This window comes from Lissotriton helveticus, chromosome 10 (genome assembly GCF_964261635.1).
Source record: "Lissotriton helveticus chromosome 10, aLisHel1.1, whole genome shotgun sequence".
NCBI lineage: Eukaryota > Metazoa > Chordata > Amphibia > Caudata > Salamandridae > Lissotriton > Lissotriton helveticus.
In genome coordinates this window covers 1,213,249,984-1,213,263,421 of record NC_136071.1, presented here as the reverse complement: position 1 = coordinate 1,213,263,421, position 13,438 = coordinate 1,213,249,984, and the positions used below count along the sequence as shown (strand labels likewise).

General features: G+C 44.8%; 1 protein-coding gene across 1 annotated transcript in view; it reads left to right on the top strand.

The window, feature by feature from the left end:
* The window catches only part of LOC144784222 (vomeronasal type-2 receptor 26-like), a 187,247-nt gene that overhangs the window by 140,916 nt on the left and 32,893 nt on the right, over positions 1-13,438 (top strand). Inside the window, exon 4 of the mRNA XM_078662873.1 lies at positions 11,465-11,591. Coding sequence (XP_078518999.1) covers positions 11,465-11,591 — 127 coding nt within the window. The remainder of the gene's footprint in view (positions 1-11,464; positions 11,592-13,438) is intronic.

The following is a 13,438-nucleotide window of genomic DNA, read 5'->3' as shown; positions in this document are numbered from 1 at the left end:
CCTCCAAAAATGAACATAATTAACATATTAATACATTAATTATTAATAATGCATTACTAATTAATTACTCATTAATAACAATTTCCACATTTTGCATAATTGTCAGTGAATTAAAAACTTGTATTAATAACATTTTGAATATTTAATAATACATGAATTAACATAATTACCAACATTCATTATTTACCATACAATTATTAATTAATAATTTATTATTTTTGTAATTTTAATTAAATGACTTCCCACCCTATTCCTCTATAAACCCTAAACCCGCTATGGAACTAATATATACACAAAAATTAATCACCAATATTAATTATTAAACAATTTATTAATGAATACATTATTTTTGTTTTCTAATTTCAATTAAATTACTTCCCACCCTATTCCCCTATAAACCCACAACCCGCTACGGAACTAATATACGCAAAAATGAATTACCATAAAATTCATTACCATAAAATATTGTAACGTACATTAAAAAAATATTATATACTTTTAACACATATACTAACATATAATACAATTAAAAAGCAATCGATATAATGACATTCTATATAATGACATTCGATATAATGACATTCAATATTACGACATTCGATATTACTTACCTATATGTCAATATTATTTCTAACTATATTATGTCTATTCTATATTCTGTCCTCTCGATATTTTCTATTCAATATTGTGTCCTTTCGATATTTTTAATTCTATATTTTGGGTGTTTACCGCCCAGGGGAGGTGATGGGTCAGTTTCTTACTGGAGAGGAGGTGATACGTCTGTTTTTTACTGCATGGGAAGTTGAAGCATCAGTTTCTTACTGCGTCTCCCAATGATGTGACAGACTTGGCGCCTCGATGTGATGCAATGATCTGTGATGATCTGTGATGATGGGTGGGTTCTTTCAGTCGCACAGCAGTCATTGTGTCGGAATCGGTTCTGTTATCTCAGACTTCGGAGATCGGTGAACTTGATGCACCGTGCGGTGATATCTCGAGCCGATATTTTTATTTGTAACTTCTCCTCATGATGGCCGATTTACAAAAGCAATATGCCATTAAATCTGCTAGAGACTTCTGGTTGTGCGGATATTTAGGGTTTGTGGCTTTCCAAGAACTCAAGGAATCCGTAACCAATAACTTAGCTGCATCTTGCAATGTTTTTTCATTGTTTAATGAGTATAGAGCAATTCACATGGTAAAATTATAAAGAGTGGAAATAGGTATCAAGGAAACCTATATAATAACAGGTGAATTAGAAGGCAATACTCAAAATGTCTTCTTTCTTACACACTGGGTTACATTTGGAAGGCACAAATGCAGAGAAACATATTTTGTAATAGCACTTGTTCTACTATTCAATGTTCCCCACTTGTGTGGGTAGACCTAGTGTCTGCAATAAGAAAGGCCCCAAAACACTACATGGGCACATAGCATATTTCCACTGAAAACTGACCCTTTGTTTACAATGTGCCTAGCTGTTGGTTTTGGAACATAACATTAACAGGCACCTAAGTAAACCTAGCAACAATGTGCATTTTTCAAAAGTAGATATCTGGAAAAATTTACAGTGGGGTGACTTGCATGTCTCTTACCAGGGTTTCCCCGCAAACCTCAAACTTTAACTAAAAAAAGCATTTTTATGACATTTCTGTGATTGAAAGTTATGGAATGTGTAGGCAGAAACTAATGTCCCACCACCTACCACTCCCCCAAGTCTCCCAATTAAAATGGTGCCCCACATGTGTGGATAGGGCTGGTGGAAAGGTGCCAAAACATAACATAGACACATAGACACATCACATTTTTCCACTGAAAACAAACATATTTTTGCAAATGGCAACCTGCACATTTTAAAAAACTAAACACTTGGGCAAATCCTGCGTGGGGTGACTTGCATACCTCTCACCAGGTTTACTTACTCACTCTTACCTTGCAAACCTCAAACTTTGACTAAAACTTCTGTGATTAAATGTTCTGAAATTGTTAGGAAGCAAATAATTTCCTACCATCAACCATACCCCTACGTCTCCCCAAAAAATTGTACCTCATGTGGGTAGAGTTAGTTCCTGGGACAGGAAAGGTCGCAAAATGCAACAAGCACACATCACATTTTTCCACTAAAAACTGATCCTTTTTTTTTTGCAATGTGGCTGGCTGTGGATTTTAGGCCTTAGCTCAGCCAACACCTAAGAAAACCTAGCAAACCCGTACATTTTGCAAAAATGCTGATAAATCCTGATAACAATGGTACCTCATTTGTTTTGCTAGGGCTAGTTATCTGTGACACAATAGGCCCCAAAACACAACATGGATATATCACATTTTTCCACTGAAAGCGGACTCGATTTTTTGCAATCTGCCTAGCCACGGATGTCGGGCACTAGCTCAACCAGCACAAAGGGAAACAGCGGTACGGTACTGTGAGAAGTTGGCCTGGTATATGATGCTCACTAGTTCTAGTGATCACCTTGTACCATGCCAAGCAACCCTTATGATGATTGGTTGTAAGTCATCCTTGTAGACAAGCTATCCTAGGGGTAGCATGGACTAAGCAGTCTTAGGCTAAACTCTGTAAAGGCATGTGAAGCAAGCTGTTTTACCACCCACAATCCCCTTGAACACCAAATGAAAGGACACCACACAGATATATATTGAAAATATATATAGATTTATTTCTACAAATATCCCCTATACTCTTTATGAGCACAGAAGCAAATGCGTTAAAACAAAACACAGTTTAAATATACAAAAGTTGCACGAATATGGATGAGCCCTAGGGGCCACCTAAACCATTTACTAAAATAGTGGTATAAGGACCACTATGGGGAAAGGAAAGAGGCCTAGGGCCTGGGGAATCGCTGGAGCTGTTCGGGACTAGCAGTGATGAAGTCGGAAAAGGCCTGCGGGACTCGGGTGCAGCACTTAAAGCGCACATATGCACCAATGCAATGTCAATGGTGCGTAAAAGTTACAAAGTTAGTGTTTAAGGAACCTTCCGATGGACCTACAAGGATAAAACTTTAGACACAGGCACTCGAGGTGGACACCAGTGTGGGAACACCGGCGTTGTTGAGTTACCTCACCCACAGGAAGCGGGTGCACAGGTGCGAAGTAGTGTCGGGTTTCGTCATGCAGGTCGATGGTGCTTGGAGCTGAAGATGCTGCAGGCGGGTCGTCAATGAGAGTTCCGGTGGATCCAAGGGTGGATCTGAAGAGTTGAAGACCTGAAAGCAGAGGGGACAATGTTCAAAGTCACTAGCCAGTGACTACCGTGGAACCAGGATGGAACCAGCCGATGTTGGGTGCAAACAGGTGATGAAGTGAAGATTGTCTCTGCAGCCACGTGGACACGAAGAGGTCAAGGACGTCCAGGAGTCAAACACGAGCTGTCCCATAAAGGCTCTCGCTGATGGCGGTGTAGGCAACTTGATTGGAGCAAACAGGCCTTGGCTAAAGCAAGCCACGCAGGAATCGATGCAAGCTTCTCACTCGGACCAGCAAGGTCAGAGCGGGTGCTCCTTTTCAGGGGAGCAAGGGCCAGTCCGGCGCAACCAGACCAGCAGTGTAAATTGTAGTTTTCGTCGCCAAGATGCCCGCTAGCCACGTGGCAAGTGGCCAGGATGGCGCGTCGAGTGGCAAAGTACAAAAGGGCCCCACGCAGATCGTGGAGATGCTGAGGGGCTGATCTTCGGTGCAAATGCTGATCGGGGTTAAGGCTTCTCAAACCTCAAAGCACAGCATCGAGGGTTCCTTTGGTGCTGCGCAGTCAGCTGCTCAGGGGTCTTCCAAGATGTCCGGTCCTACGTCTCTCGGTGCCTCCACGGGTCTCTTCTTTTCAGGGACTGTGGATCGGGCTCTGAGATGTCTGGGTGTCTGGGTCTTGTCAGGCTCTGGGCTCGGGCTCTGGCGGGAGGCGGCAGCAAAGCAGACGTTGAGTTGCTGGTTGGTGACTGTATTCACAGGGTGGTCACTCCTTGGCCACAAGGGAGATTCTCTTCCGTCTTCTGTGCAGCAGAATGTAGAAGTCCAGTCTACTTCTTATGTTTAAGTCGAGTTCAGGATGATCTGAAGTCCTGGGACACAGCTCCTACTCTTATTCGAATTCTAGGGGCCGGATCACCTACTAGGTCCCTCCTCTGGGTGGGACCAGGAAGGGGGGCGGTTACACCCCCTTTCCTTTGTGCAGTTTCACACCAAGGCTGGGGCTGGAGAGCCCCAGCACTGGTTTGAACTGGCAAATGCACAGGGACACCTTGTGTGCCCCAGGCATGTCTGATTCTATTCAGCCCTGTCCTATCCAATACACAAAACCCTGTCTGGGGTGGTGCTAGCACCTCCCAAGGCAGGAAACCCTTTGTCCAAGCCACCCTCGCTGGAAGGACTCCCAGCAGCAGGAGGTCAGACTTGTGTCTGTGGTGGCAGCATCCATTTTGTGATGCTGAGGCTCATGTTTAACTTTAACCGGGGTTCAGGTTATGTACATGTTGTGTCCCTCTAGAAGGGTGGAATTCTACCCCCGTTGCCAGAACTGGCGAGGGGTAGTATTCCAATTCGTATGACACCTTACTCGACATGTTTTGATAAAGCCAAACCAAAGATAGCATTTAACCGCGAGGTTCATAATGCACTTAAGAGTATATGGTATGGCAGTATCATGGAACAGCTAAAGGACGCGGTTCCGAAAGCTGCAGACAGGCTCAACTCATGCTAGAGCACCATCTCACATATTTCCAAGCACTCTGCCTCCAGGATTGATGAGGCCTTCCATAGGAGTGGCTGATAGGAACATATGTGTCCATTTTAAGTTAGATACAGGCATACTATACCTAAGCAAGAGGTGATTACACCAACGTACCCCAGCTGAGTGATCAGCCAGTTGTGTCAAATATGGAGGCCAGGCCAGGGGCGGCATAATACGTGCTGCAGCCCCTGGTAGGCCTTGGAAGCACCTATGCCCTGGGTACCTGGGTACACTGTTACAGGGGCCAATAAGGTGAACCAGTTCCAATTCGTAATGCACCTAAAGTGCATTGGCATTAATTTAGAGAGAGAACAGCAGGATGTGGGTCTGATTAGCAGGCCCACAGCCACATTAAGTCATAAACCAGTGAAGCAAAAAGCAGAAATTTGGGGTGACCATAGGATAGCAGACCCTACTCTCCTACAGGTACATTTTTGCAAACTGTACCCCTAGAAGAATTCATTGTGGGGTGACTATTTTGACTCCCATCAGGTTTTCTCACACACAAATCCTCATAAATATTTGCATTGAATTTATTCTAAAAAACAAGACATAATAGATTACGATACTGCAGTATACAGTGTGCATTGAGTCTCATTAATATTCATAACAATGCTGTTACAGTTTGTGGTACCTTATTCTGTTGAACTGAGAAGGAACAGGGAAAGAGAGGGGGAAGTGGGGAGGAGAGGATGAAGTGAAGGAAAGGAAGGAGAACCTGGCGCAGAGACCCAACACCGGACAACATGACTGCCCTCAAGCTCGCCACCCGAAAACACCACCAGCTGATCCACGCCACCAAGAAAACCGCATTCAAGGAACGACTGGACAACAACGCACACAACAGCAAGGAACTCTTCAACATCGTGAAAGAGCTCTCCAACCCCTACGCCGGAAACAACGACATCACCCCTTCGCAAGACCTCTGCAACTCCCTCGCCTCCTACTTCCACAACAAGATCGCGGACATACACAACAGCTTCAGCACTCAACCAACGCACGCCACGACCGAACCACCGCCCCCCACCACCACCCTCCGTGCCTGGACCCCGATCAGCACCGAAGACACCATCCGCACGATGAACTCCATCCACTCCAGATCTCCGACAGACCCCTGCCCTCACCACGTCTTCAACAAGGCCGACGCTGTCATCGCACCCCACCTGCGGGACATCATCAACACCTCCTTCGACATCGCCACCTTCCCAGAGAGCTGGAAGCACGCCGAACTCAGCGCTCTACTCAAGAAACCATCAGGAGACCCAACCGACCTCAAGAACTACCGCCCATCTCGCTGCTCCCGTTTCCGGCCAAAGTCATCGAGAAGACCGTCAACACGCAACTGGCCGCCTTCCTCGAGACGAACGGCTCCCTCGACCACTCGCAGTCTGGCTTCCGGGCCAACCACAGCACCGAGACCGCCCTGATCGCAGCTACCGATGACATCCGAGCCCTGCTCGACAACGGAGAAACAGCGGCCCTCATCCTCCTGGACCTCTCCGCGGCCTTCGACACTGTCTGCCACCGTACCCTAGTACAGCGCCTCAGAAACGTCGGAATCCAGGAGAAGGCACTGGACTGGATCACCTCCTTCCTCGCCGGAAGGACACAGAGAGTCCGCCTCCCCCCGTTCAGTTCGGAGGCCACCAAAGTCATCTGCGGCGTTCCTCAAGGCTCCTCGCTCAGTCCAACCCTCTTTAACGTCTACATGAGCCCCCTCGCAGCCATCGCACACCAGCACAACCTGAACATCATCTCCTACGCCGACGACACCCAGCTGATCCTCTCCCTCACTAACGACCCCACCACCGCCAGAGCGAACCTGCACGAAGGGATGACAGACGTAGCCAACTGGATGTCGAACAGCCGCCTGAAACTGAACTCGGACAAGACGGAAGTCCTCATCCTGGGATCCTCACCCTCTGCCTGGGACGACTCCTGGTGGCCCCCCGCCCTGGGCAGCGCACCCAAACTAACTGACCACGCACGAAACCTGGGCTTCATCCTGGACTCCTCCCTCTCCATGACCAGACAAGTCAACGCCGTCTCCTCGTCGTGCTTCAACATCCTGCGCATGCTACGCAAGATCTTCCGATGGATCCCCACCGAGACCAGGAAGACGGTCACCCAGGCCCTCGTCACCAGCCGTCTGGACTACGGCAACTCCCTCTACGCCGGAACCACCGCTAAACTCCAGAAAAGACTCCAGCGGATCCAGAACACCTCAGCACGACTCATCCTGGACATTCCCCGCCGCAGCCACATCTCCGGACACCTGAGAGACCTGCACTGGCTCCCGGTCAACAAGAGAATCACCTTCCGGCTCCTCACCCACGCACACAAAGCCCTACACAACCAAGGACCAGGATACCTCAACAGCCGCCTCAACTTCTACGCTCCCAAACGCCTGCTTCGATCGATCAGCCACGCCCTCGCCGCCGTCAACCGCATCCGAAGAGCCACCACAGGAGGAAGGTCCTTCTCCTACCTGGCCGCCAAGACTTGGAACTCCCTTCCGACCCACCTCCGCCTGACCCAGGACCAACTTGCCTTCAGGAAGCAGCTCAAGACCTAGCTGTTCGAGCAGTAGCGGACCCCCTCCCCCCAGCGCCTTGAGACCCTCCGGGTGAGTAGCGCGCTATATAAATGCTTTGATTGATTGATTGATTGAGAAGGAAGGGGGAGGGGGAGCCACTCAGTCAATAATAACTAAGTGTATAATGACTTATAAAAGTCCCTAGTAGTCTCTAGTTGTTGCCTCAGGAACACTTGTGCAGACATCATTTGCGCCCAAGACCAACAGCTCAGAGTGGCCAAAGGTTCCAGAGGGGATATTTCCAACAAAGCCCCCTCTTCCAGGTTGGTAAAAGTTGCATCACCTCCATTCTTTATGTGCGTGCCCAGGTATATCTCTAAAGGGTAGCAGATAGTCGAAGTCTAAGCCATGTCACCTCCAGCGGCAGTGGACGCCTTTCCCTGTGCTTCGGAACTTGTCACTTTACAAGGAACAGGAGCATAGGCGTAACTTTGCACATGTCCAACGGGACGAAGCATCATCCTGGATCAATTCCTTCTCAACTATTAGGATGAACTGCACAAAATACACTGTTAGGTTGATGCTATGCCCTAAAAGGCGTGCTATAATTCCTTGGTGGAACATTCTCAATCCTTTGTCCTTAAAAGCTGATTTCAACAGTGTATGCCTCTCTTGCCGCAATCTAGGGCATATACATACAACATACAGTAATGTTTCATTGACATAGCCACATAGTCTTCAGTGTTGTGATTGCCAGTTTTTCACCCATCTTGGGTAGCGACCAAATCTTAACATGAGAAGTGTATCCCTCACAACGGGTTTAAAATAAGTGGTTAGATGTTGTTGGGACTCGATTTTATTATACGAGTTATTAATTGACCAGGCATTATTTTTATGTGCGATCACCTCCTGGTCTAATAAAAATGATAACATTTTAGTAGATTTATTGAAAATCTGTTTTAATTCCATGTTCAAACGGCAGGGACTTAAACGTGTTTAAAATCTCTGTTAAATATAATCTCGAGGTGCTGACTTACTCTTTCTTTATTAGGTCGCGCCTGAGTCAGCACGAATGCGCTTCTCCGGCGATCTGCTGTTGTAGAGTATGGAAGAGAAGCCCCGCCCACTCTCGGCCCATATTTGTCATAGGCTTCTGTATTTGTCCTTCGTAAATGCAGGCTTCTGATTAAGTAATCGGTTTGTTAGTCCCTCCTTAGTACCATCTTTTCTTCATTTCTATCCTCCCATAGCTACTGGCCCCTTTACTTGGGTTGTTACACAGTACGTGTTATTCAGTCTTGTAGGCAATATTTTCTTGATTGTTTTCTCTTCCTGCAAGCATGACGTGCTTTGCTTACTTTCAGTGCCCCCGCACCCTTGTTTTAACCTCCTGCTCTATTAGTTACCCGCCCTCACTGGCCTCATTCCCACCCTGCTTATCTCTTCACTTTTCCACTTTTCTCTCTCTTTGTTCTAAGAAAAAGCAAAAGTAAGTTCCCCAGCGCATCGGTTAACAAAGTGCTGCACCCTTTTTTACCGTGGTCTGGTGGTGGGTGATCCAAAGCTTGCACGCAATTAAGTGAAAAACTACACTTGCCTGTGCCAAAAACAGTGAAATAAGTGAAATTATTGCAGTGCTCGTATGATGAGGTTCAAGCAGCGGGCAGAACTTTCTTGTTCGGTTGTTTATTTTAGTAACATAAATGTTTTAAATGCCTTCTACTTTACCCTAAAGTGCATCCCTGTCTCAGGCAAGCAGAACAATGGAGGTGACATTGAGGCAGGCACTCCCTGCCTCCACTGTAAGGTTTTATTGCACCAACTGCCAGAGTGTGAGACTCACAGATACAAGGTTCCACTTTTACTTCTGCTTGCCGCCACCAAAAGCTTCACACAGTTATGGCTCCTAATGTGGCAGAAACAGAGCATTTAGATCAGAACAGCACACAAAAGTTGGGTAAATTTGAGAAATGGAATTGAGTCTGGAGTACCTATGCTAGACATCAGTTTGTGCCATCAACAGCCTACGCAACAGAAGAGTGGAAACAAAATATAAAAAGATAGTGCATTGAATAATGGTGTACACAAAATGTGTGTAACACCAATACAATCGCACACAAATGTGTGGTGAGTTAAGGGAGGGAGGATATACCGCTTTCTACAAGCGGGGGCTGTGCTCACCTCATAGTCAATAGCTATTCTGGTTTGCAGATGTTAGGGTGCACAATTTATCAATCTATTTTGCACTTATACACTTATTTGACATAAATTATCTTTTACAAATACAGAAACAGTTCTGCACATTTAAACACAGCACGGTGTAGGATGTCACACACCCGCCTCCACTCTACATTGTCAGCAGAAGAGGCCTCGTCTGGGATAACAGGGGCAAAGAAACACATGAATCGCAAATATCTGGATTTTCTGTCTAGTAACTGGTCAAATACCGAGAAAATGCTCAAACGTTTGACAAGTATGCATATCATGATGTTATTACACTCACAGTGTGCATATCATAATACTACTACACTCACACTATTGATAACAATAACATTATTTTTTATAATTGTCAGCTCTATTGTCTATATATCAGCTGAAAAAAGAAAGGCCTAACTATCCCGTGGGGGAGCTGAAACATAGTCATAACATTAGCCCATAAGTAGAGTGACTCTTGCCCAAGGGGCCACTACCCCAACAACAAATAAACTCCCATTGGTCTGGTAGGTTCAATTTCTTGCTCCACAATTGCAGCCCCACCCGCAACCATAGAGCAGAAATCCTCTACAGACAAGGCGGGAACGGAAAAATGTGCTTCTTTCCCCCTATGGTGGTCTGCCTAGTAAACTCCTCTCTCCCGAGAAGGACTTACCTAAAAGGAGTCCTCTCTCTAAAATGCACTGAAAGAAAATCACTTCCAGCATGTCCCAGACACCATCTTATGATGTTGATGCTCCATGCACGCACTGACATCATCGGAATGCTGAAGGGGGATGCACGTGCCGCTGACACCCCGAATGGAGGCATGTCATGGGGTGGCGTGGGGGTACCCCCAGTGTTCTCCATATGGGTGGGTGCCAGGACAGCCTGGATTTCTCCTCAGTACACAAGCACTGTGGCAGCGGATGGCTCCAGACCTTGGGGAGATCCCTTTCATATCACTCTCCCTCCAAGGACTTGTTAGGCGACTATAACATACACAAATTAAATTGTAAAACTACTTCAACAGGTTCCTCCTACATTTTATTAAGATTTTATTTATTTTTGGAATTCACAAATACTTTCAGAGTAATCCAGAAAGTGATTGTCACACTACTGTTAATATCAATGTAGAAATCCTATCTTTGAATGAGAAATTGTGCACATACATTCATTCAAAAATCCTGAGGAAGTGGAAGCTTACATGCTCACTTTTCATTTTCTCTATGCAAAATATATTTTTCCTAGGGTAAAAACACTTTTTTTGCATTTTCACCAATTTTGGGGTGATTTCCTGCACATTCACACTTTACAAATGGATTTCCACCTGCTCTTGACAGATGTGTATCTCCACCATTTACCAGGTGGTTATGGATCAGCAAAATCGTGTCAACCCCTTCAAACAAGAATGTTTACTCTTAAGAAACTCTAATTTCTAAAGTATTTTTACACTTCATAAGGGTTTGTATATGTAAACTACACCTCCACTTTCAAATAGGTCTGTGGATTGACAGACCTGATTCTCCTCCTTTGGGTGCTAGGTCTCTTAGTATTGTCTTTTAACCTGTTGTCCTCAGACCTCCTGGCTCTGTAACAATATGGCATGTACCCTGTGTTTCTCCCCCATGAAGACTCTGACTCTGTTATATCAAGTGGCCTTTATTATTTCCTCTCTGTTTTACTGATGTTATCTCATCTGCCCCACACTTCTTCCTTTCTGGATCACATTAACATCATCACATCTCCCCTGGCTCTCTGGCCATCAGATCCCTCACACTGAGAGTATCACATCTGCCCTGTATCTCTCTCCTCCTAAATCCCTCCCACTGAACCTATGACATCAGCCCCTTATTTCTTTCTTCTCTGTTCTCTCAAATGACAAACTGTGCAAATTCTTTCTCAGTCGGCAGGATGTGTGATAATGTTGCATGTACCCTTTGTTTTTTCCCCTGTTGATGTCTCACACATCTCCATCTCTTCCTCTCCAGATCATCCCTACCTCTGTGTGCAGTGAGAGTTGTACTCCTGGATACAGGAAGATCCCTCTAAAAGGGAAACATGTCTGTTGCTATGACTGCACCCTCTGCTCAGAAGGAGAGATTACCAACACGAGTGGTAGGTGATAAAGCATTGCGTGACAACCAATGATCCTTTTCAAATGAGAAGATGTTCAATTTCCTCATGAGTGTTAGTTACCTTGACAAATAACCCTCTTCATTTTAAATATTTACTTTACAAATGTTCACCATGTCAGTCACATGGAAACAAAGTTATTTTACCAGAATGATAATATAATTTAAGGATCCGCCAAAGCTAGAATTAGTCCATGGTCATCAATTAAACCACACCTTTCTTTCTTTTATTCCCTCTCCCTCCCCAATGATGGCTTTGAGGTGCGACCACTGGTACAGTGGCACCAGGTGCCAATGTCAAGGAGGTGCCCTCTGCATGGCAGACTGAACTGAGATAAGAGGATCCTGCAGAGATCTTTGTGTGAGCAGCATTTTCAGTTTTTTTTTCCAACAGAATGACAACTGTGGTGGTCAATGCACTCGAGGGAGTGATCTTAGATTTGTCTATCACAGGTTTGACTCATGATATAGTAGCATAGAGGGTTAATGTTCCTGCTGCAATGCACAACATGTGACATGCAGATCACAGATTAGTATTTTATGTAGATAGCTTACTGGGTTATCAATTTTATCACATAGATCCTTCTGTACTTGGAGTTCAAAAGTGACAATCCTTCAGATATACCGCATTGAGCTATAAACTGGCCTCAACATCTTGCAAGAAAATAAAAAGGCAGATGTTTAGAGCATTATTGTTTTTCTTCTCAATCTTTTGTTATTCCAACATTGCTAAAAAGCCTTCCTTTGGGGAGCAATGCGATTTTATTAGCTTGAATCCTCGATCATGTATTACCTTCCCCTGCACTCACCCATAGATTTTGATTTCCATTTACTAACGTTGGTATGAAGGGATTGAAATAAATAAATCACGCATCCATGAAACAGACATGAAGTTTAAAGAACCTTTCAAACTTTACATATGTGCTGCACATTTTCAGGGGGTATTTTCAAGAGCATGACAACTGTGGTGGTAAATGCACTTGAGGGAGAATCTTAGATTTGTCTATCACAGTTTTGACTCATGATATAGTAGCATAGAGGGTTAATGTTCCTGCTGCAATGCACAACATGTGACATGCAGATCACCGATTAGTATTTTATGTCGATAGCTTACTGGGTTATCGCTTTTATCACATAGATCCTTCTGTACTTGGAGTTTAAAAGTGACAATCCTTCAAATATAACGCATTGAGCTATGAACTGGCCTCAACATCTTGCATGCAAATAAAAAGGCAGATGTTTAGATCATTATTGTTTTTCTTCTCTATTTTGTTATTCCAACATTGCTAAAAATGCATCCTTTGGGGAGCAATGCGATTTTATTAGCTTGAATCCTTGATCATGTGTTACATTTATGGCCAGGTTTACAAAGACTTTGTGTCTGGGTTGCTTCAGAAAAGTGATGCAAACCTGGTGCAAAGTATTGTTTTGGGGCTTACCATGGGTGGCACGTTGACCTTCCCTTGCACTCACCCATAGATTTTGATTTCCATCTACTAACGTTGGTATTAAGGGATTGACATAAACAAATTATGCATCCATGAAACAGACATGAAGTTTAAAGAAGGATTTATTTTCTCCAAACCTTTCAAACTTAACATACGTGCTGCACAGTAAAACTCACATACAAAGTGCTAAAGGGTTGTACTTTGTCAAATATAGACTTTTATGCTGGAAGGGAACCCTTCCAGTATAAAACCTAAGTTTGAAATCACCTGAACTCCCTTGCACCATGGTGCAAGTGTGTGTGCATTGGTGCAAGGCAGCCTAAATTATGCAAACACTGGAGGAGAGAGCAACAGCATCATATCTTAGTGCCCCTTAATTTCT